The following is a 25830-nucleotide window of genomic DNA, read 5'->3' as shown; positions in this document are numbered from 1 at the left end:
AAATACTGTAGTGCGGATAATGTGTCGTGCTCTCTATAGTGGGTTGTCCTCAGTGCAATGTGTGTGACAATCTCACTCAAATAGACTAAAAAGAAGGGAAACAACAGACAGCAACTGAGCTCACAGAGACACAACAGCAACAGTAGAGCACAACAAATGACTCGACTGTCTCAAAGAACTGATACAGACTCTTGCATGGCAGCACACTCAGCTCCAGCCGAGGACTCACAGGTACAATGGGGGTGTCGAGGTTCAGATGTTCAGGGATGGTGAGATGGTGAATCAGTGCTCTGTGTATAGAGTCACTGCCCTCGATGACGATGTTGGACCAGAGGTGAAGAAGATAATCCCCATGACCAATCGCTACTACTCATATGTACCACCATAACGAGCCTCCAACGGCTCATAAATGTCAGCCATGTGGTGACCTGGCCACAATGTCCACTAGACCATTCCGTATCTCTGCTCACACGTGTCACTGCCCAGCCCAGAGAGTACGTCTAGTGCGAACCATCCTAGACCAACTGTACTAACTGAGTATCCTGTGAAAGTGACACTGTAGCCTGTACAAGTTGCCCGTCACAAGACCGCTCACCGTCCCGGTGAGAGGAATACTGAAAAAACTGTGAAAGAAAACCATTAGGTGTTGCATCTGTTATCCTTCTTGAAGCAGGTTCTAGGCCCAAAAGTGGAGTTTAAACTCACTGCACTGCTTGCAAACGTTTTAAGCCTTTGAATAGGCGCGACTCAATATGATTTCATAATCCAAGAATCCCAATTGGCAAAAAAAAAATGCTCTACAGCAAAGAGATAAGCTCAGTTTGATTCTAGCGCATCTTTATCTACCCTAACCATAGTGATAGGAAAATGACCTGGTCCATGCTTGCAGTTGCAGATGATCAACCTTGCCACACTTTTTGCAGCAACACTCTTCTCGAAAGGAGGGATGACCATAAGCCTGAGTAACACCGCAAATAGGGTTAAGCTCCATCATGATGGTAGAACAAAAAGGCCTTCACAGCAACAGGATGGCAACCAAGTGAGTGCATCGAGCCATCTTATCATGCAGGTGGGTGGGGAAAGACTTGCTACAGGATGGCAACCAAGTGAAAGCATAGAGCCAAGCTGATCATGCAGGGTGCTTGGGGAAAACATTACTGAGCCTGAGAGGGGTGGGAAGGGCTAGATAGGGGCAAGGGGGTGGGTAGAGGCGAGGGTGGGTGGATAGGGGCGACTGGGGCTAGTTACGCGCGAGGCAAGGGAGGGGGTGGGTAGGAGCGAGGGTGAGGGGGGTGGGTAGGGGCGAGGGCAAGGGAGGGGAGGGTAGGGGCGAGGGTGAAGGGGGTGGGTAGGGGCGAGGGGAAGGGAGAGGGTGGGTAGGGACGAGGGCAAGAAAGGGTAGGGGAAGGGAGGGGGTGGGTAGGGGCGAGGGCAAGGGAGGGGGTGGGTAGGGGCGAGGGCAAGGGAGGGGAGGGTAGGGGCGAGGGTGAAGGGGGTGGGTAGGGGCAAGGGGAAGGGAGGGGTTGGGTTGGGTAGGGTCGAGGGGAGAGGTGGGTAAGGGCGAGTTGGGAGGGGTGGGGTAGGGCGAGGGGTAAGTATGGGGGACGAGGGAGAGAGAAGGGGGGCAAGGGGTAGGTAGCAGGAGAGGGTGAGTGGGCAGGGTTAGTGAGGGAAACAGTTGTTCTGAGCATCTATACAACAGCCCAGGTTTTCCGTTAGATATATTAGGATCGGGGACATCATCAAACTTGAAAGCAATAGTGTTTTTGTTGTATCCAATCTTAAGGAAGCTTTGTGAAGGGAGTTCACTAGACACAGAGGAGAGCTTTGTTCTGGTTGGAGAAGCAGATGGTTTTGATGATGAAGGTTGGTGAACTCTTGTAGAGGGGATTTCTTCCTGCTTCTATGTTTCTTCAAAGGCTCAGGTGACTCATTAAGTTTAATAACTATGGAAACATTTGAAGAGGATGTACCTTCAGGCAAGGAGTGAATAGAGACTCCATAACAAGGCATAGACTTGGTAGCATCCAACCACTCCAACAAATCCTCGTCTGACTCGTCAGGTGGAGTAGGCTGTTCTTGTTTAGGGTTGGTTTCCATTGATAAAGAAACTTGCTGCACGATGGGATCCATACCTCCTTCTAAGAGAATGGGTTGCATCGGGGAGCTAGAAGTATGTATCACATTGCATCGTTTCCCCAATCATGAAGTGCTTTAGTGTGTCGCAGCCATGGTCTTCCAATGATCAAAGTAAATCCGCCCTCAACCAGGGGAAGACAAACAACAACAAAATCCAAGTTAAAATTAAAGTCATGTACCTGCAGAGGCACATTGTCCGTTATGCCCACTGGGTAGACTGTCCGCTGGTCGGCCAATGTAACTGTGAAGGGAGCAGGGAGAGTGGGCTGTAGACCTAGAGCAACATAGTGAACTTGGGCATCAGGTTGATGCCAGATCCACCATCCACTATCACTCCTGAGAAATGCTGACCCAAAATGGACACTGTCAGGCGAGGGCTTCTATAATCCGTGAGTGGAGCAACGGGATTGGATATCATATAGGACTCTGACGGTCGCACTGGGAGGTGCCGCCACTAGGACCTGCTCCAAGGTAAAGTGACTGAATAACTGCAAGGGTGTCACTTCTTAAACTCACATCTAGCCGCAACATGTCATAGAGGGACACTTGTTGGAAAGTGTTCTTCAAGACTGTCTCTGTTGTAAGCTTCTCTTTTTCTACCTGTTGTTGTTCCTCTGGTACCTTGATCTTCTGTAGATCGGAAACTGCTTCCAAGAAAGCTTCATCAATATCTGAGAGCAAAGATTTGGATTCTTTCATGGCACTAGGGGATGGCTTGTTAACAGCTGCTGGCAGGGTATCCACTGGTGTGAGAATGTGTCGGGGAGTTGAACTCGATGGAATGCTAAGACCGAGAGCGGCTCTCTGGGCCCGGTTGAGGACGCCCGATGGCTCCTCTGCCAACTTCGGCGGTTTATTTTGAGGGGTAACCACGTGGGTAGAAGGGGGCGGCTGAGAAGCGGTGCTCACTGCTATCAAGTTGAGCTTGGGAAAGGCAAACTCATTCTGGCTTTCACTTGAGTTCGAATCCGTGGATGCACGAAGTTTAGGGCAATCCTTACTGTAGTGATCCTTCGTTTCAGGGCAATGACGGCAAGGAGGGGACCCTTCTGGCAGGGGGCATTTGCTTTGGTAATGCCCATATTCCCCGCATCTGTAGCACAAAATGGGCTGATTCAAAGGGCGAGTCGAAGGGCGAGGTGGTCCTTGCTCCTAGTGCATTGAGTTTGAGGTGATGAGGGAGGAAGGGTATGATAAAAGCTCTGAGACGAAAAAGTACTTGGCATACCTTGCATAGGAGGGGCTGTCAGCAAAGGTGGCATATGGTATGGATGGCCACAAGGAGAAACCATGTTGGATGCAGGTGTTGGCCCTTGTTGAAGAGTAGGACCAAGACTTTGCTATATTTGTTGCAATCCCTTAAGGTAGTAACAGTCTTTGTCCTCATGTCCATATTTTTCACAGAAGTGGCAGTACACCCGAAGGGGGCATTCCTGTGGAGGGTGCCCTGGAGAGCGGCATGAGCTACACCAAACCGTAGCCTTAATCTCTTGATGACCCTTGAGCTCTTCTAGCTCGCGCTTGATCTGTTCCAATGCTTCGTGATGTGGAGGCGTCTCCTGTCTAAGAAAGAAGGACCTCTCCTCTTGAAGAGCTCGCTGTAATTTTAGGGCTTCCAGTTCCCTGCGTAAAGAAGTTAAAGGATCAGAAGGACTTTCCAAAAACACAGAGGGGGTCTCTATGTGAGGGGGGTTGGTGAACATCTTCATAGCCCCCTCTATCCTCGTAGCAGCTTCGATGAACTCCTCCAGAGTGGCGTCGGGTCGGAGACTCTCTCGTAGTTTTTGCTGAGAAGTTTTGGGAAGCGCCTTCTCTACCCACTTCTTAACCATAAATTCACCGGGTTGTTGGGGAAGCTTGGCAACTACAGACTTGGTTTTAGTCATAACCTCTGCAAAAGTCTCCTCTGGCTGGAGCACCATGTTGACCAACTCATCCAACACCTTCTCCTGGTAGTCACCTGGCCTGAAAGCTACACAGGACTGTTGTCTTAAGGTCGCCCAAGTTGCAAAATGGTTCTCTACAAACTAGTTGTACCATTTGTCTGCTAAGCCATCCAAGGTGGATGGAAAGAGTACCAAATAAGCATCTTCCCTGTTAAGACCACGACCCCTACAGAGAGATACAAACCTCCTTGCATGGTCGTCAGCATCTTCTGAGGAGAGTCCTTTGAATGTAGGGAACTTGATGTTTACCTTAGCCAAAACGCTAGCCAACGGCTCCATGGACCCTTGCTGAGCCCGATCCTGTTGCTCAGTAGCCTACTGTAGTAGAATAGGAGAGAGCTTTACTGGAGAAGGTGATCTGGAAGATGTGGAATCGGATGAAGGAATGGGTGATGTATGTGAAGGTATAGGTGATGAGGTTGATGGACTTCTACTAGGTACCAAAGTTCGTCTTCTGTTATAGTACTTCAGAGGGCTCAGTAGTGCGCTTTGACGCTCGATTGACCGCTTTGTATGTGTCATGCAGTGACCACCAATCCAACCATCCCTTGGGCAAGAAAATCTTGAACTAGCTGAAGACTAGTCTAGACTCTACTAGACCAGGCGTGACTAGACCAGGCTGGACCAGGGACGAGGAGGACTAGACCAAGGTCGAGGAGGTCTAGACCAGGGACGAGGAGACCAGGGCGAGAGAACAATTGGACCAGGGGGAGAGAACAGATGGACCAGGTGAGAGGAGAACAGTGCTAGGCAAGGTAGGCGAAGCTAGACAGACCCAACTAGCTTCAAGATTTGCACCTCACAGAGTGAGATTTCAGTTGAGATCCCATCGTGGTCGCCAAAATGAGAGCACCTGTAGTGCGGATAATGTGTCGTTCTCTCTATAGTGGGTGGTCCTCAGTGCAATGTGCGTGACAATCTCACTCAAACATAGTGAAAAGAAGGGAAAAAACAGACAACAACTGAGCTCACAGAGACACAACAGCAACAGTAGACCACAACAAATGACTCGACTATCTCAAAGAACTGATACAGACTCTGGCATGGCAGCACACTCAGCTCCAGCCCAGGACTCACAGGTACAATGGGGATGTCGAGGCTCAGATGTGCAGGGATGGTGAGGATGGTGAATCAGTGCTCTGTGTATAAACTCACTTCCCTCGACGACGATGTTGGACCAGAGGTGAAGAAGATAATCCCCATGACCAACCACTACTACTCATATGTACCACCATAAAGAGCCACCAACGGCTCATAAATGTCAGCCATGTGGTGACCCGGCCACGATGTCGACTAGACCAGTCCGTATCTCTGTTTCCACGTGTCACTGCCCAGCCTAGAGAGTCCGTCCAGTGTGAACCAGCCTAGACCAACTGTACTAATTGTGTGTCCTGTGAAAGTGACACTGTAGCCTGCTACAAATACCAATTAAAATTAATAACAAATCGACATGTAGTATAAAGGTTAGTAATAGTTTTGCAAAATTGCTACGACAAATGTCCTTGATCTTTGAAATGAAGCTCGTATGGTTCATAAACATGCTTTTGACGCCTTGGATAGGAGTTTGAGGGAAATAATGCAACAAAGATTGTTTGTTTGGTGGAAACTTAATATTATTTGAAGGCGATTTTAAACAAGTTCTACTTACTGTTTCTAAGGAATGTCACAAGGATATGGTGATACACCATTATGCTATTTATATAGCTAGAGCCATATCAAGATATTGCACCTCACTCAGAATGTGTGTTTGGAAAACTATGCAACTATTGACAGCAATGAGAGATTGTTTGCAAAATGAGTGCTTAATATTGATAATGAAGAGGTGCAAACAAATGTTTGTAATGATGAAGTGATATTGTCTTCAAGGATGCTTCTTGAAGTAAATTGTGTTCAATCTCTTATTGATTATATATATTCAAATGTCACAAGCATGAATAACTTCGCTATCTTCTTTAAGGAGCGTGGTATACTTACACTTAAAAAACAAGGATGTTTATGCTATTCGTTAATAGCTTAGCATTGAATAAACTACAAGGCTTGTGTATAAAATATCTAAGTGTACACTCAATTTGTTCCACTGATCAAATTCACTAATTATATGCCATTAAGTTTTTGCATAGTTTAGACCATGGTGGCAGTTTTTCACCTCATTAACTGAGTCTAAAAGAAAATGTCCCCCATCATTACGCAATTTGGATCTAAGATGTGGCTTATGTAATAAGACAAAACTTACATACAAAGTACTTTATGACAAAGTCACCGGTTCAAAAATTCTCGCTGCAAGGATGTTGGAGGTAGAGTTTTGATACCAAGAATTGATTTCATTTCATCGGGTTCTTCAAGACTACCATTTGAGGTACGACGTAGGGGACTTCTTGTCAAGCTTGTATTTGGAATAATAATCAATAAATCACTAAGGAAAACTCTTGGAGTTTTGAGACTTTATATGGCATCATCTATCTTCAATCATGGACAACTTTATGTGGCACTATCATGTGTCAAGTCTTTGACTACTATCAAAGTTATGGTTGATGACAACAAAATAGATCAAGAACATAGCACTACAAAAATTAGTGGAAGAACTTGCAATATTGCCTACAAAGAAGTATTGAAACTGGAAAATGGAAGAACTTGAAGAATATAACATCCTCTACCACTTGGATATGTAGCTTTTTATGGTCAATTACTTTTCTATGCATGGTGATAAACGTATCTATGATGGTAGATGAATTGCCATTGTGATATTCCCTATATTGTTGGCGATCCAAGTAAGTTTATGCAAGATAAGATTCATCATTATTGTCCCTTTTTCTATGCTTTGAAAAACTTTACATATTCTTTTTTTGTGTTTTACAAATTGAGAGTTTGTTACATTTGTCAATAGATCCATTACAATGGAGAGGGCATATATCAACAACAAGATCAATTCAAACTTCCAAAAAGTTCTAAAGCGTTAATGAATTTAGAAATGAGTTCTTAAAATTTTATTTCATAAATTATTCGAAGCTAATAATCTTTCTTTACTTTGCAAACAATGTTACAAACCTCTACACATTTTTGTTGGTGTATATGAGATAGTTTTCTATCTCATAGAGATACCCTTTGACTCTTCTTCGATACTACCATATTTCATGTGATCCCCATGAGGACACTAAACAAATTAGTTTGTTAACTTTGAATGGCTTCTAAATGCAACACTCTATAATATAGGTCATTTTGAACAATATCGAGTGAAAGTGTTTACCTAAGTTGAAACACCTTAACGTGTATATGAGAACTTGAAAATTTTGGCCCTTGGTCATTCTTTACACTTAATGTTGTGTCAAGAAGAATTAGATTCTAATGTCGATACTACCTATGTCAAGGGTTGTATCAAGAAACTTTCAACTCTAATGATGAAAGATGAATCTATCTTTGTAAGTGTTGAAAATTCTCTCTCTCTCTCTCTCTCTCTCTCTCTCTCTTCTAACAAGTGTTGTGTAAAGATGACTTGGATTATGACACCTATTTTTCCTATCAAGGGCTATTTAGCCTATCAAAACAGGTACTTCAAAAAAACCTCGTATCATTTGACATACTAGAATCTCAAAATTGTTTGTCATTTTTTGTGTTTATACCCTTAAATTTATGTTATATATGGCAAATTATATAAGTTGATTGAATTACACAAAGCATATCCTTAAATTTACGTTATATATGGCAAATTATGTAAGTTGATCGAATTACACAAAGCATATGAAAGGGGGCTTGGAAAATTGCCTGTCAAAAGAAATTTAAACTATGCTTGTCAATTTTAGGCCTTGATTCATGATGATTATCTAAGTACTATCAACTCTCTCTCTCTCTCTCTCTCTCTCTCTCTCTCTCTCTCTCTCTCTCTCTCTCTCTTTGTGTTGTGTTGTGTTTGTAAGTAGTGCTTAATTATATCTTTTCTCATTCATTTGTGTCTGCTAAGGCTATGGTCACGCGAGGCTTAGTTTCCAGTTGAAACACCCGACCACCTCTGACAACGACGCAAGTGCCACTGGCAAAGTTGTGTCACTATGCCAAAAGAGGCACAATTTTCAAACTATGCCGATGCGTTTCCGATCAGCTCAAGCCATCTCTCACTTGCTACGCCTCGTTCCCTCCCTCTCTCTCTCTCTCTCTCTCTCTCTCTCTCTCTCTCTCTCCCTCCCTCCCCACTACTGCCCGTCATATTCTGAGCGTCGTACCTAACACGATCAGACCCAGTCGAGGCTTAGTGATAACTAAGCCTCGCGTGACCATGCCCTAAGAGAGCAAGAAAAAGTGAGACAACCTGGCCTGCCGATTGATCTGTCGCACTATCATAGAATTAAACTTATAAATACACATTTGTCGACATTTAGTTAATATCGGTGTGAACATAAAGAAGGAAAAGTTCTTGGACGTTTATGTTTGTGTTTAGTGAGCCCCGCTTTTCTACAAGACCTGCAGCTGCGCTCAAGCTCAATCTTCACTTTACCGTGAACCCAATACCTACTTGTTAGCTACTTTCATCAGCTCCATACCAGCTTCCAATGCCCTATTTTCTCAGTAGTCTCCAAGCAACATGTGTTAGCACTCTTCCTGTTGAAACCTGCATCACATTCACATTCCCCCATAGCCAAAACCATGAACGCTGCTAAAAATGACCCTGAAGACGGCGCTAAGAATGAGATTGCCTCTCCTCATCAGGACTTTCCCTCTAGCAAGCAAACTTCAATTTTTATGGACGATGCCCACAACTTGGACCGTCAGAGTAAAGAACCCATTATCATGCCAGAGACTCCAATACCGAAGGCAAAGCGAGTGGAGACGCTGGACGTCTTTCGAGGCCTCACAATTGCGGTAGACTGTCGACATAACCTCTTTGTGAATTTGTACAGTTGCAGTGATTTTCAACATTTCTGAGAATGTTGAGTGCAATTCCTCATGCACAATCTATAAGTATGTAAAAAGCTTACACAACTATCATCACATTCCTTACATTCACCAGTCAATGATGCATGATCTTATTATCATGCAGGTCATGATACTCGTTGATGATGCCGGTGGAGAGTGGCCTCACATGAATCATTCACCGTGGAATGGATGCACACTCGCCGATTTCGTTATGCCTTTTTTCCTTTTTATAGTTGGAGTGGCAATAGCTCTAGCTTTCAAGGTACATAAAAGGGCTCATGCCTAACAAATCCTTTTATTGTTTGAGTGGCAATAGCTCTAGCTTTCAGGATACATAAAAGGGCTCATGTCTAAAAAATCTTAACAGTGAGATTCCTATGGGGGTAGAAATCTTTGAATTCTTGGGGAGGTCATAGCTGTGGCTCTCAAAATACAGAAAACCATTCAGGAAAATAAAGTGCATTGCGAGTAGTGTTTTTCGAAGAAGTCGAGAAGACATAGTAACACATAGTTAACTCCATGAGACGTTGGTTTTTGACAGAAATGCATGTTAAAATTCTTAAAATTGTCCTAGACACGTTAGAAACACAGCACAAGCATGAACGAGAGAGTAGAGAAGACCCTATGCCATCTGTCAAAGCAATCGAAGGCTTCGAGCACGCATCTCGAGCTCTTTTTGCAGTCTTCCAAGCAACATTCTGCGAGTGTGTTTGCCGCACTCACCCACTACTGCTGTGATGCTCTGCACAATCCCCCTCGAGTAGCTTTCACCAGTAGACTTCTTGTTTTGCAAGTTGTCATTACTTCACCTTCTTTGTTGTCGTTGCCCTTGCTAGTCAGGGAAAGGGTTTATGAGCAAATAGATCCTTCTATGAGTTTATAATCTACCCAATGGGCTACATCATTCCTATCATGAGAGAACTGTACAAAGAGGGAGACTCTTTCAAAATGAAAGAAAAAAAGTTACAATGGCTACATCAACTACTATGAGGAACCAAACGGAAGGCCTGTAGTGCAAGTGGAGACCCTGCCGCCACAAATTAACAAAAGGCTTGCGCAGTCTCTAAGCCTTGGTTTAAATATCCTGTATAATGTCATACTCTACTTTAATCCGGCAAGCCTAGCAGCTAGCTCAGAGTCGTGACCAGAAATGGACCGAGGTGGTCCGGCGCTGTGCATCAATATCCAAGGGGTATGTGGTGTTGTTACTGAAAGAAAGGAACCCCATGATGGCCTGTGGGAAAAGTCTTGCTTCCATATCAATGGAGGCTGAAATATCCTTCATACAAGAGGAATTCCTCTAGGTCAGGCAAGGACAAAGTTGCTTCAGCCTCGCAAAATGCTTGCAACAAGTTTGTCCTCCCAGCCTTGGCTTGTCTATTGTGCATCTCTCTCTCAAAATCAGTCATGTTTGTGGTCATCATGAACCCCCTACTAGAGGCATTGAGCCTAAAATTTTAGCCAAAAGTGTCACAAACTGGTGATGTGGCACCCTTCTGGCCACAGGACGAGGGCCCCTCATGAAATGTGCCGGCAGGCTATATGCTGACATGGCAGCGGAATTCCTGCTGGATTTTGCGCTGGCAGTCCGTATGACTGTATGGAAATTATGTTGCACAAATTACGCTGGCTGCTTGTCATGTGATGTCCTGTGATGTCAAATGATGTCTTGTGATGTCCGGTGATGCGACTGTCAATTTGTACAAGTGCTAGATGTGTTGTGTCTAGTGCGTCGGTACTAACAATCACTGTCTACTAAGACAGTTTATGGCCTCTGTCTGTTTTGCAGACGTAATTGAGGGCAATTACAATTCTTTCAAGAGGGGGGTATGTCACAAACTGGTGACGTGGCACCCTTCTGGCCACAGGACGAGGGGCCCCTGAAGAAATGACCGGCAAGCTGTTTGCTGACGTGGCAACGGAATTCCCACCGGATTTTGCGCTGGCAGTCCATACGACTGTACGGAAATTACGCTGATGACATGGCAATCTGTACGCTGTACAGATTTCCGCAAATTACGTTGCTTTTGAGTTTGAGATTTTTGGGGCTCTGCTTTTGGGCATCCCTTGTACCAATAAATAAGTTGGTTGGGCCTCATTACTCAGAGCATCTGGACGAGTCTTTGGGGCCAATACCTCTTGGCACGGAACTACGCCGGGACGTGTCGTCTTTGTGAACTGTTTTGAAGTGAATCTCTGTTGTGTCGTGGTAGAATCTTGACTTGGGGTGTCCAAGTTTGTTACAAAAAGAACCTCCTTCCAAGGCTCACCATGTCAACAAACAAGAAGCCTCCCTTCGAGTGTCCGACTATGACATGAGTCCCAATCTGCTTGCGAGGTGGTAAGGTGATGACCTTGCAAAGAAATCTTTGCAGATGCAACATGTTCATCTCTACCAGACCATAAGAAGTTTACGATAAACCGTTGAATCTCACCTAAGCAAGAGCTCGAGAAGATACAACAAGACATAATCCACATCCTTGCCAAGAGCATTCAATTGACCGTTGGCCACCACAATAGAATCTCTTACAAAAAAGACATATTGAGCTCACGTGAAGAAGGCTCCTCCTAATGCTAAGGAGGGGTGCAATCTGCTGCTGAAAAGTCATATCCAGGCCTACCTAGCAATGGAAATAATCGCACGCAAGTCCCAAGAGGGATTTGACAAAAACCCTCTTCAAGCGACTGATCAAAGGTGGCTAGTTTGGAGGTCATCTGGTGGGTTTTTCTGTCTAGATCTTGTGGCTATGCCCAGCCTTAAGGCTTTTCTAGAGTCTAGGCATCATGGGGGATTTTTCCCAGATTTTGTCCAATGTGCCAATTATGTTGAGCACCCTATTTTTATGCTTTTGACCCTTCATAAATTTGCCATGGGTTATTGAGATGTGAGCCGGGAAGTGGATCCAGAGCGCAAGGAGGGGCTGATCTAGGCTGCATTTTTCATCCAGCAGGAGGGCAAGATCCAGCTACGTTTTCATCATGGAAACATCTCCAATCCACCATTTTTGCATCCAGAGGGAAGAGCGTGCTGGCATGGTCCTTGGCTCACAATCAGAGATTAGAGAGAGCGCTACAATATTTTACAAAGACATCCTTTTGGCAGAGGAGCCCTCATAGAGGCAGGAATCCTATCAAACTCATGTATGGATGCATGTGACCCACGGTGTCACGGCACTAATGTGTATGGACTTTTCGAGTCGTAAGCTGTAGCTCTCACGTGCAAGTGGAGAAGCACTTGCTTTTTGCTTTTTGCAAGTTGAGAATCCAACAATCTCTTAGGGATTTGATTCACGCCACTCAAACTAGTTCTATCAAAGCACGACACCCTTGAAACTATTTTCACATTTTGGGAGGCCATGGCCTCGGCTCATATGTATGATGAGGATTGGATGGTATTGCTTCGGACTATGAGGAAGCTTACGATCGGGTGGATTGGAACTATCTTAAAGGGACTATGCTTAGGATGGGCTTTGCAGAGGACTGGTACGGGAGTAGTGGCTTTATATACCATTCCTCACAATCAGGTTTTGGTGGCAATGGGGCAAGCAAGGGCTGCCCTCTTGCGTCCTGTTTTTGTGTTGTGTTGAGGTAGCTATCTCACTGTTCAGGAGATTGGGCTTAGAGCATTGCATATGCCTATTTGTGATGAGGAGCTTTCAGATGCGGAGGTTTGTTGATGACAATGCATTGTGTTTGCCTGGCCAAGAGGCCAATTTACAAATGTTGTCACACAGCTGTCTAATCCCTAAGCAAGAAGGCCGAGGTCCTTTGATCTAAAAGGACTTCCCATTGTCTAGTGACCCGATCACTCACCTAAAAGCTCTATGAGTCTTGTCTATGGAATACGTAATCCTGGCGTCACTCCTGGCAGTCTAATGAAAGAATCTGTGCAACTAGTATACCGTTGTTGCCAGTTGCACTTCATGCCCATCTGAGCTCATCGCTGCCTGCCAGATCTCCTCCATGCTCAGCATTATCGCTCTGGTCTCATGCTCAGCATTCTCTCTCTACCCGCATTGTTGACAGTGGCACCATTATGATATCAATAATCATGCAAGTGGAAACTTCTACGCATAGCCCTACCTCTTATGAGAAATGTCACCCTAGCATTTGCAATGCTCAGTTAGAACTGTCTTCATATTTAATAGCACGACTTTGATAATCATCATACACGTTAATGTAATACCTCTGCCCATGAAATCTCGGCTTGGGAAGCTATGCAAACGTAGTGAAACTTGGTAGAAGTTTAGGGATATGCTGTCGCTTGTCAAGTGGATAGGAACTCAGTTTGAAGAAATGGAATGTATAAAGTGAGCAAGGAAGACTGGGGTTTCTCTACCTCTTATGATTACTAATGCTTTGCTTTCTCATCCATCGTTTTGACATAATCATTGTTGGAAAATCGGTGAAGTTAACTCCGAATACCCATGTGGCGCACCACCATAAAAAACATTGAAACCCACGATAGTGCAGAACTTGCCCTGCTCTATAATGCCTTTTGTGTTCCTGAACCAAGCAAATATCTAAACCAGCAGCAAGCATCCATTTATAAAAAGAATACAATCTAGAGGGGTCATTAACCCCTTGACATTATAGGTGGAGATTTTCATCAAGAATTACTTTCTCTGGAGTCCTAAGTGTCTCCTTCCCCTCCCTCCCTCCCTCCTCAATAACAAGCATCACCGGTGCATGATCTAAGGAGCAACTTGCGAGTATGACCTGGAGCCCAATCTAGCACCAAGGTCACCCAAGTAGAATCTATCAATGCGCTAGAGGTTGATATACCTTATTCATCATGTTGCCATATATCACCATGCACAATCACGTGACTCCCCCAAACCTATCGGATGTGTCCTCAAGCATGTTAAAATCCCCCCCACACCAATGCCTCACCTCTGGTAAGGCATCAGCAATCATAGTCTGCTCTAGCAATCATAGCCCAGAACACTGCTCAACACTGGCATGTTAAAATCTGGCCCACACCCCAATGCTCCACTGCTGGTAAGGCATCAGCGATCATATTCCGGAACTATGATCTGGCACTCCATGGGTGGGGGCATAGACATTCAACAAGCGAATGGTCTCGCCATGAAAATGCATCGGCAGGCACTGGGCCCATCCAAGCACGACAACTCCATCCACAATGGCATGCCCTCAGGAATCCACAATCGAGATACATATGCCACCCTAGGCTGCCATAGTACCAACAGCAGTATACCAAAAAGTCTCATATTGACTGTCAAGCAAATGTCAACAACGCCAAATGCGGCTCTCACAAAGATGATGCTCTGGTGCCCACCAAGATATTGGCCTTAATATAAGCCCAAAAGCACCAGTCACAAAAGCAACTTGCCCCTAAAAATAGTATGATTCAAAATCAGTCCCACACATTTGTGTTTTGACCTTCCAAAAGCAGCTATTGCTTTACCAGTGGTCTGTTAGGTCATGGAGATGCTAATCTGGAGCGCGTTTCCTGCTTTATCACCTAGCTGTTACTCTTAATCACTACTACCACCACGTGGCAGTGCCCCGTCATCAGTGCCATGCCAGCATCAGGCACATCATCAGGCTTCAGCTGCTGACTATGCTGCATAACTCTGTAAGACTGGATTTGAAAGGGTATGAAGGACCCACAACCAAGGTATCGGCTTTTACAGGCTGTTTGACATTCTTGAAGATGCAAGATGAAGGGATTGCACAAAGTGAACAAATGTCAGGGACCCCTCTTTATTGAGAAAGACCTTTGTTTATAATAAAAAAAAGACATGTGGCTCACAAACCACAATATTTTGAAAATTTTGTCAAGCGTTTGACATGAGGATCTCATTACATTGATTGCATGTTAAACCATATGGCATTACCTTTGCTTGATCTGTTTTATGTGTGACCATTTTGCAACCTTTGCTTTACTTGTGAAATACACATTGGTACAGATTGAACAGAGGATATTTGCACACAGATGCAGAATGCAACCTTGCTTACCATCGAGAACATCTCTAAGAAACAGATTAGATGTTGATCAAGTCGGAATCTCAAACATCATAGACAATTTGAGAGCCCTTCGCTGTTGCCCTGCTGGCATGCACAAGCCTCATAGGACAAGCCTTGACAACTGTGCATGCAGTCTTTAATAAGGTTGTTAGCCAGTTTATAAGTTTTTGAAATCAACTCGTCTGGTCCCAGAGGATTCAAAAGACGAGTGCTGCTGTCAAAAAAGTCATCATCCGCACTATCAAACTCATTTTTTGGGGACTCGTTTTGCAAGGTGGTTTTTGTGAGCTCTATCTGCTCAGCATATCACAATTCTTAATCTGATGACTAATCTTTGGTAATGACAGGGGGATATTCACATGCACCTGATGACCTTTCCTATGGCGTTGACATGACCAAAATAAGATGGTGTGGGATACTTCAGGTGAAGCTTAGCTTAATTGCCCACACCTTCTCTTCCTTTTGTTGTTGCGCACTGATTTCTTTTCGCTTTGAATGTCTCAACCAGCGAATAGCTCTTGGCTATGCAGTGGTCGCTCTCGTTGAGATTGCAATTACCAGGAGACGTACTTTATTGGTTTTGCCTGATACATGGGGTATTTTTCAGCTATACAAGTGGCATTGGTAAGTTGTGACTAGCATAGCCTGCACATAATACATGTAAGTGGTACAATATCTTGTTAAGATGTCCTTAGCCAATACTAATCAAGATCCACCCAGCCTCAAGCAAGATTGAGGATTTGTTTGACCTTAAAATAGTGAACAAAGAAAGAAGTACAGATCTGGAATACAAACTACATCTTCAATTTATAAAATTACAATCTAAAACCCGAGCGTTCATGTACTTTTGAGACTGATATTTGAATTATCAGAATATTTCAAATGCATGCTTAGCACCTAACCATGCTTTCATAAATGTTAGAATTTACCAAAGTCCATCCTTCATTGTTCAATAGGTTCACCTAACGTACGCATTTATTGGGAATAATAGCCACCATATCCTTGTTGCAGTCGTCTCTGTCTTCACCACAAAAGTCGGGGGCCTTCACGCTCTTGAGATTCAAGGCTTCTTGTGCCCAATGTTTGCTGTGATAGTTGCTTTAAGTTTCGGCATAAACAGAGCTAGAATAAAAGCTTTTTTGTGCCGTAGAAATTGGAATGTGTCCAGGAAGTCACTTCACAACTGAAACGTGGCATGTCAAAAGCTGCTTTTTCACCACATATTCTTAAGGATTTAGCCAGCATCTTCCACAAGGCCAGTTACTTTTTACAAGCAACACGGCTTTTTCACCATGTATTTACTTTCTTACAAGGAGTTTCTTAAATTTGGGATGTTCCAACGTCATGCCTGTCATGAACCGTCTCCCTGTTAAGCGACAGCCTTTATAACCATTTCATCACTACTGTTAAGCGGATATGAAGCTGGCTGGTAGAAATTAAGCATATTTATAGGTACATCATAAACAGACCAAGGAGGACATTTAAGACAATTTTCTGCTTCATCATGTGCAAGTGCATTTGCACTATTTACACTATAAAGCAGAATATTTTAGTATATTTCACAAAGCTGAATGTTAAGAGAACTTCCTTTGAAGTACATAAAGGCAAGCTGCAAGCAATTTGGAAACATTCTACAAGATCAGGAGAATCAGCCACCAGCAGTTGGCATCATAAGCTGCCAACCCAAACATTGTCTGAGCTAACCTTTAAAAGTTTGCTTTTCCTTGACATGAAATGAGATGTTTATTTATGTCTGCAAAAGGTCTAAAAGACCTACAAGACCAGAAAATTATATCATCTTCGTATGATCTAACTGCCTAATACAAAAAATTACAAAAGGCTAATGTAACAAATGCTAATATCTAATCAAGTAAGTGAACCAGCTGGTAGCAGACCTCATTCTCCTCAATAGGCTGCCACTATAAGTCCATCACATAAACTCTCCCCTGGGCTGCTGCATCATGGCATCAATCTCCTCCTCAATAAAAAACTTCTGAGGAGCTGCTCTATGCCTCTCATAATTGCCTGGATGTGGCGATGGTATATATATCGGTGGCATATCTACGAGGGAGACGAGGGTGTCGAGATCTACTAATCTCTGTGGCTCTATCCAGGAGAGTCCCATGAGCTGAACAGTGACGTGTCCTGGGTCTTGCTTAGAGCTGCCCGTGTGGAAGAAATCTGTCACTTGTCTCTGAATGGGTCCTTTGCTAGGACGTGTCGAGCTCCATAATAAAGCATGCCCATGGGGCATGCTTTAATAACTCCAGCCAGAATAGCCCAAAAAGTCTCCAATCAATGAAATCTATCGCCCTCAACAAAGGCCCAAAGCCCTCTCTAAAGAGAGAATGGAATCGGCCTCATATATCATAATACACTGGGCTCCAATGTATGTGATGCTCCTTTGTTGCTATGCTCCAGTCGCATAGCTTGCGTATCCGCTCTCCAGAGGTACCAAAGTGTATCTACCTGTCTATCTGCAACTAATAGGAGGTGTGAAGCTGTCCTATGACACAGCTGTAAGAGGTGTGAATCCCTGTATCTCATCGGTAAAATAACTGCATTCACTCTTTGTAGAAAGCCATTTTTGTAATGAGACGGCACCAGGTGCCAACGGAAAAGATGTTAGAACAGACTTTAGTCACTTAAGAACAACTCAGCTGCAAGAGAGAGACTTCACAGAGACGCAAAGTGGCGTAGTTCCACCCCCAGAGTGCACTTGCCCCAAACTACGGCACCCCTTTCAGTGCTTCCTTATATTGCTTCAACGAAGTACAACACTTGTGGCTTTGCTCTACATCTTACGCAGGTAGAATGATAGAGAGTGAGCCCTTAGTACATATTTAAAGGCCCTTGGCCATCCAAAAGCACTTACATGAAAAGTTACATGAAAAGAAAGCAGTTCTAAAAGCATTTGGTCCAAAAGCTCGCTCCCCAAGGGTTGTCCGTGTAGTGTTGCCACATCATCGGCAGCCAGCAAAAATCGCAGATTTCAGTCCAGCGTACCACTTCATCAGTTCTTACGCAATTTTGGGTGTGAGTGTCTACTCTATTTATTTTTAGGCCCCATCGGCCGGGGTACCATAAGTTAGTCGGGGGTTAAACCCAATTTAATAATTGGGCCACTCAACAAGAACCTAAAAGTTGGTGGGGATGACTTCTTCTTCTTCTGCTTCTGTTAGGGTTTAGGCCCCTCAGCCAGGATCTGCAGGTTGGCTAGGGTTAGGCTCAAGAAGTCCTAACCCTATGGGTCTTCAATAGCTTGACACGTCAGCAATTTGTGGCATCCCCATTTCTTGAAAGAAGGGTAACCGTCTGCAATAATATCTGCAAGTCAACTCAAGTTAGATAAAAAATTATCTGAGGGTCAATCTCAAGGGTTATTCAATGTTCTCATTCTATATCGGAGCTCTTGATATTCTGGCATAGCAATATTAGCCATCACACCCAATCCGCGTTTATCTTTAGAGGGGTGTGTCGAGGGTGGTCTCCAAGCAGTCTCACCCAATTACATATCCAAGCAGTCTCACCCAATTAGGAATATTCAGTGGTTTACACATCATGATGCAACACAGATGATTAAAGATGCATGTTACAGAACATGGAAACATACACTCGCTGATGAACACTCCTCCCGCAAATAAACAAGAAGGTCCGGGCCATAAGATATTCAACGACTCCCTTGTCACTCTTCCCACAAATAACCTAAAAAGGTCCGGCCCATGAGATATAGAGGCCTTTTACAACCAAATGCTCCTCAAACCGCAGCCTGCGTCGCTTGGAGGTTCCAAGAGTAAATGCTTCTCAAATTGTAGCCAATTTTCTTTTCAATACTCCTCCAAAAAAAGCCGGGGCCATGAGTAAAGCACCACTTTTCAATCATTTTCTCCTACTGAATCTCCTCCTAGAGCCATGAGTATCTAAGGGTTTTCAAAAAGTATAAAAACCAACATCAAAACTAGAATCAAGCAATATCAAATCGGCACCAAAACAAGTTCAAAACATGTAAAGTGTGTTTCAAACAAATTTTTGAACAAATTCCAAAAAAGTATTTAAATAAAAAGAAATTTATTCAGGGTTTGTCTCTATCAATCAAACTTTAAGGACCATTGGTTTGTCTTTCTGCATCAATGTGATGGTACACATCCGGATTTGGATGGTGGCATCATTCTTGTCGCGCCAAGGCATGCCCAAAAGAGCATCGCAATTGCCTTACTTCATAATGTGGAAGTCTGTCTTTCCATGGTACCCTTGGATAGTGGCCAGAAGAGAACGAATGAGGGGTACAATCTTTTAGAGTTTGCCCTGTGGCTAACTCAACTTCAAGTTCTCCAACAAATTGATCATACTCGAAGTCCATCTGCTTAAGGAAGTCTCGATGAATGAAATTCTCTGTATCTCCCGGGTCGAAGAAATAAGTGTGTTTAAACTGTTGATTTTTCTATATGCTTTGTACAATTCATTGAAACTTGCAAGATTTATGCCAAAAACATCAGGAACAAGTCCAATTGCAGTTTTAGCTCGTTTAGATGGAGGTTGTCTTGAGGGTCTCGAAGCAGGGGTTGGCTCGCCAGACCTTGGACAGCCTCAACGTTCTGTACACCTCAAGGAGAGGCAAGTTTATGATGGCGCATAGCTGGTGAACTTTGCACTCATGTCTCAGATTCAAGCTTCACCTGTTGAGCCTTCCTCGTTGGAGGAAGCATTCCAGCATGATTGCTGGAAGCGTGCCATGCAGACAAGATAGACGCTATTGAGCAGAATAAAACCTGGACTTTGGTTCCCAGGCCCAACAAGCGAAAGGTGGTTTCAACGAAATGGATTTTCAAGACAAATTACAAGGCCAATGGTTGCCTCGACAAACACAAGGCGAGACTTGTTGCTCGGGGTTTCACACAGCAACCAGGCGTTGACTTTGACCAGACCTTTGCTCCCACCGCTTGCATGACTACCATACGCACAATGTTTGCTCTTGCAGCCAACTTTGGTTGGCCTATCTTCCAAATGGATGTCAAAAGTGCGTTTCTGAATGGAGGTTTGGCTAAAGAAGTTTATGTGGAGCAACCTCCTCGATTTCGTATACCAAGCAAGGAAGATCGGGTCTATCATTTGCGGAAAGCATTGCATGGACTAAAGCAGGTTGGACGACAGTGGTACCTCACACTTGACCAGTTTCTCGTGAAGCTGGGGTTACGGCGTACCTCATCAGATTCCAGCTGTTATGTTGTCTCTGATGGCTCTTTGGTTGCAATGTAATTGCCTATGTGGATGATCTCATTTTCACAGGCTCATGTACCAACAGGATTAAGTCGATCATGAAAGCTATGGAGACGCATTTCGAGATGACTGATCTGTTGGAATTAGGGTTGCAGAGAAACGCACACAGCTTGGAGAAGACGAAGGAAGCTAAAGGCACACAATAGAGAGTGTGTTACTTAGTGTGCATTGGAAAGATAGATAGCCCTAGAGTGATGGGCGTATATACAATGCTCGGGGGAAAAAACGTCCTAAAGAGGAAAAACTGCCCCGGCGGTCCTAGTGTGTTCACACACATCACTACCACATATATATGGTAACAAATCCCCCCTGGAGTGATGCGGTGAACGAGAGCTGGCACATGAGTAAAGGGAAGTGCCATGCTTTGAGGACATGATCAGTCCACAAAGGGGAGTAAGCCCAAAGCTTTGCAGAAAGCTTCAAGCTTCTCACGAGACAAAGCCTTTGTGAAAAAATCTGCAAGGTTGTCCTGTGTTGGCACATAAGCCAAGCTGATCTCTCCTGCTGGGAGCCTCTCCCTGACATAGTGGTAATGCACCTCAATGTGCTTTGTGCGAGCATGAAAAATTGGGTTCCTCGCAACTACCAATGCGCTCTGACTGTCAGTGTAGATAGTGTTGGCACTGTCCTGTCCAACACACAAATCAGCCATAAGGCGTCTAAGCCATACACACTCAACCGTAGCTGTGAAGACTGCCCTGTACTCAACCTCACAACTTGAAGTGGCCACAGTAGGTTGCTTCTTGCTCAACCATGATATACATGAACTGCCAAGCATGAAACAAAAACCACTTGTGGACACTCGCGTGTCAAAACAACCAGCCCAATCTGAGTCCGAAAAAGCATGTAAGTCTGGCGGCAATGATCCCCCCTTGGGATAAAACAAGCCAAGATGTAAAGTGCCACTAAGGTAGCGGAAAATCCTCTTGACAGCCTGCCAATGCTTAGACCCTGGGCTATGCATAAATCTGCTGACCTGTGAGACTGCAAACTGAATATCCGGCCTCGTGTTGCATACATAAATAACGCAACCAACAGTAGTTTGGTAAAGAGTGACATCAGCAGGATCGCCAGTATCATGTAGACTCAACTTCAAACCTGTTTCCATGGGAGTGGCAATAGGTTTGCAATCCTCAAGTCCAAACTTACATAGCAATGTCTCTATGTAACTTTTCTGACACAAGGCAATACCGCCATCACACTGCTTAACGTGTATACCCAAGTAATGATGCAACAGCCCCAAATCTTTCATCTTGAAAGTAGCATTCAAATCAGCCTTAAATTCAGCAACATGTCTCTCATTTGGTCCAGTGATCAGCAAATCATCGACATAAAGAACCACAATGAGAAGTACATCACCCTCACGCTTTACATACAATGTGCTTTCTGTTGGATTGTTACGAAAGCCTCGTTTGACCAAATGAGTGTCAGCTTTCTCATACCAAGCACGAGGAGATTGCTTCAACCCATACAAAGCCTTCTTATATCTGCACACTTTGTTCTCTTGTCCTTTTATGACAAAACCGCGAGGCTGCGTTACATAAACTTCCTCAAATATGTCACCATTCAAGAAAGCAGTAACAATGTCTGATTGATGTACATCCCAACCAAAATGAGCTGCCAATGCACATAGAAAACGCACAGTAATCATACGACAAGTGGGAGCAAAAGTCTCTTCATAATCTATGCCTTTTTGTTGTGCATAACCCTTTGCAACAAGTCGAGCCTTATGGCAATCAATCTCACCATCCGGCTTGCGTTTCAACTTGTAAACCCACTTCGTACCAATGGCCTTTTTGCCAAAAGGCAAATCACATAAAGTCCATGTGTCATTTTCTATAAGTGCATCATATTCCGATTGCATGGCAGCCATCCAATTTTCTGAATTCTGTGCTTCATCAAAAGACAGAGGCTCCTCAACATCATGTAAGCTAGATACAACCAAAGCATAACAATCTGATGCATAAGATGCATGCCGAGAGCCTGAACGAGTACGACTAGACAAAGGTGCATCCAATTTACTATCACGCAAAATGTGCACCAGCCATTTTGGCATACCTCTAGCCTGCTCATTTTCAGCCCTTTCCTCATCAAGTACATCATGTACATCTCCATCAGTAATGGGCTGATCTATAACATTTTTAGAAACCCCCATAGGCTGTACATTTGCCTCATTGGAACTTACATTCGTATTTCCATCACTGAAAAGAGGCAACAAAGTGTCATAAATGTCCTGTGAGCTTAACATTACTATCTCTAGTACATGACAGCAAGGGCTAAACAGAATCTTCCATAAAAACTACATCCCGTGAAACCAGAATACGTTTTGTTTGCGGGATGATACAACCTGTAACCTTTGCTTTCAGCACTATAACCATCAAAAATATATTTGACAACCTTATCATCCAATTTTCTATGTTGTTTTTGTGGCACCAAAGCATATGCCAAACAGCCAAAAACACGCATGTGCTCAATAGAAGGCTTTCTATCATGCCATGCTTCATATGGAGTAATAGACTGCAAAGCTTTCGTAGGACACCTGTTTAGTACATAAGTGGCACACATGATGGCCTCAAGCCAAAAAGAATGCGGCAAAGCTTGACTTTTGACCATACATCGTGCCCTTTCCGTAAGTGACCTGTTTTTCCTCTGAGCAACACCATTTTGCTGAGGTATATAAGGCACTGTACATTGGTGATTTATCCCACGACTAGCCAAAAATGCATTGAAATCATGAGACATATACTCCCCCCCTCAATCGGAACGGAGGGTGCCCATAGTACATTTCGAGACATTTTCAGCCATAGCCAGAAATTGTTTGAAGCACATAAAAACTTCGGACTCCGCTTTAAGCGTAAATATCCATGCATGCCTGGAGTAATCATCAATGAAAGTCACGAAGTAAAGGTAATTGCCCAAGGACAGAGTTTGCATGGGCCCACAAACATCACTATGCACAAGCTGCAACCTGCATGTGGCCCGAACTGAACCATCCTTTGGAAACTTAGAACGTTGCATCTTAGAAAGCCTTCGCAAACATGTTTGATAGGTGTTTCAAGAAGCGGCAAAGAAGCAACCATATCAGATTTCTGTAAACGCAGCAAACTGGCAAAATTCAGATGACCAAAACGTGCATGCCAAAGTTTTGCATCTGAAATAGCCCTTGAATCTGCAACAGCATTTGCAAAATTTTGTCCACACTTGTCATACAAAGTGAGCTTATACAACCCACGGCACAAAAGGCCAGATGCAACAATTTCATCATCAAAATTGAGATCATAAACTGTATATCTGTCATCCACAAATTTGACTACAAGTCCAAGTCTAGCAAGTGCGGATACAGACAAGAGATTCTTCTTAATCCTAGGTACATAAATTGCATCAACAAGTGTGAAGGAACTGCCATTTGCAGCAGTAAGCACAATCTTTCCAACTCCCTGAACCGGATAAGAAACATTGTTGGCACAAGTGACTGAATTCCCATGAGGGACAGACTCCAGAGAGGTGAACAATTCACGATGTGAGGTAATGTGCTTTGTAGCACCATTGTCGAAATACCACACATGTGAATCTGCAGCAACTGACAAGCATGCATCATATTTAGCAGGATTGTAAGTGCACGCTGTGCTAAAAGCCCATTCTGCATCGACATCAGCATCACAGTCTCCTTTCACAGAAGACTCAACAATGGCTGCATTTGTAGTGAACCAACATTTGCAGTGGAACCACCCTCTTTCTTCTTAGCCTCTTTGGCCTTCAACTTAGGACACTGCTTGATCAAGTGATCATTAGCTTTACAATAATGGCAACGCATCTTCTTTTTGCCCTTATCACCAGAATTGCCAGACGAAGTGCTGCCAACAGAAGCATTAGGAACAGAAGTTTTGCCACTCCTAGCAGAACCATAAGAAGTGGCTGCATTGCTGCTACCACCCTTTCTTTGAGAAGCAATAAAAGCATGTTCAACTGCACGCTGTCTAGTCCTGTTTTTTCTGGAAAGTGACTCTTTTAACAGCAATGTACATACTGCATCAAACTTGACAACTTTTGGATTTCCTTGGATCATAAATAAGTCTCCAAGTACTAGCAAAAGTCTGATAAGAATCTGGTAAGGCATGAAGAACAGTCTGAAATAACTTCACCTGCAGAAATAAGTTGCTGATTGATATCCTTGACACTAGCAAGGAAAGTGTCCATATCATCTTCCTCATGCATAATCTTCGACTCCAGCTCTTTACACAGCAAAGCAATTTTAGCCTCATTGCGGCTTGCATGAAGACCAACCAAAATATCCCAAGTCTGTTTTGCAAATTTTGCTGAACGGATGTAAGGAACAATGGTGCGCTTCACAGATAATGCAATCAATGCATGAGCCTACGCATCCTTTACATCCCAACGAGCTTGTTCTGCCGTAGGCAAAACAACTCTAATAGCAACAATCCTTGCAGCAAGACCTGCAACATCCTCGACATCGCCTACATCCTCAGAACCAGGACGTACATCAATGCCCTGCACAATATTCCAAACGCCCTTTGACACAAGAACATGTTGCATCATGTAAGCCCACGTAGGGTAATTGTCCCCATCCAACCTGTCCTCAGCAGCAAACATCTTGAACACATCTGTGTTGTTGTCAGCCATGGTAAATACTGCACCTGATGTGAAAACTGCCCAAAAATAGGAGAAATGGAGCGGGAACAACACGTGCTATATAGCACAAACCGTAGAAGACTTTAAGGCACCTGTTATGCAAAACACGGCACTGACAAAAACTCTGCACAAAATGACGAAATAGCCTGTGCAGCATTGCCTGTAGTGGAAACGGAGGCCGAAAGCCCGAAACAATAATCTGAGCAGACCGAGCTCTGAGAGTTCTCCCAAAATATTTGTCGACCTGCGAACGCTCGCCAAAGCTCACTGAAATCGGAGAAAGTGAGGAGGCATGTGTTGGAGCAGCTAGCGATTAAGCCCGGGAGGACGCAACCTGCTCTGATACCAATTGTTGGGATTAGGGTTACAGAGAAACACACACAGCTTGGAGAAGACGAAGGAAGCTCAAGGCACACAATAGAGAGTGTGTTACTTAGTGTGCAATGGAAAGATAGATAGCCCTAGAGTGATGGCCGTATATACAATGCTCGAGGGAAAATACCTCCTAAAGAGGGAAAAAATGCCCCGGCGGTCCTAGTGTGTTCACACACATCACTACCACATGTATATGGTAACATGATCTTGGGCTTCTTCACTATTTTCTTGGATTCAAGATTTTTCAGACACCAAATGACATCTTCTTTTCTCAACGGAAGTATGCGAAGGTTATCTTGGAGAGATTCCAGATGACAGGCTGCAAAACGATTGGAACTCCTCTTGAGCCCAGAAAGAACACATCGCTTCACGATCCTTTCCCACACATTGACCTGGAGCAATACAAGAATGTTGTTGGATGCCTCGTATGGCTGACTTATTCCAGACCAGACATCTGTTACATAGTTTCTGTCCTCAATTCCTTCAACACCGACCTCGTCAACGACATTGGCAGTGTGCCCAGCGTACTTTGCGGCACCTTGGACCA

General features: G+C 44.0%; 1 protein-coding gene across 5 annotated transcripts in view; it reads left to right on the top strand.

Annotated features, from left to right (window-relative positions):
* Positions 1-8502: 8502 nt before the first annotated feature.
* Positions 8503-25830, top strand: part of LOC147465001 (heparan-alpha-glucosaminide N-acetyltransferase-like protein (DUF1624)) — a 73228-nt gene continuing 55900 nt past the window's right edge. For 2 of the 5 annotated variants that reach the window (XM_086517406.1, XM_086517411.1), the window contains exons 1-5: positions 8504-8936; positions 9115-9252; positions 15174-15255; positions 15329-15405; positions 15490-15605. In XM_086517406.1, the coding sequence (XP_086373532.1) occupies positions 8721-8936; positions 9115-9252; positions 15174-15255; positions 15329-15405; positions 15490-15605 (629 nt within the window). In that variant the 5' untranslated portion in view covers positions 8504-8720. Of the gene's footprint in view, positions 9036-9114; positions 9253-15173; positions 15256-15328; positions 15406-15489; positions 15606-25830 lie in introns of all 5 variants that reach the window. The other 3 variants (XM_086517400.1, XM_086517396.1, XM_086517417.1) reach the window with 3 other exon arrangements.

This window comes from Adiantum capillus-veneris, chromosome 1 (assembly GCF_014529385.1).
Source record: "Adiantum capillus-veneris isolate H3 chromosome 1, ASM1452938v2, whole genome shotgun sequence".
NCBI classification, from domain to species: Eukaryota; Viridiplantae; Streptophyta; class Polypodiopsida; order Polypodiales; family Pteridaceae; genus Adiantum; species Adiantum capillus-veneris.
The sequence above is the reverse complement of the archived record's forward strand: the minus strand, read 5'-3'. Positions and strand labels throughout refer to the sequence as shown.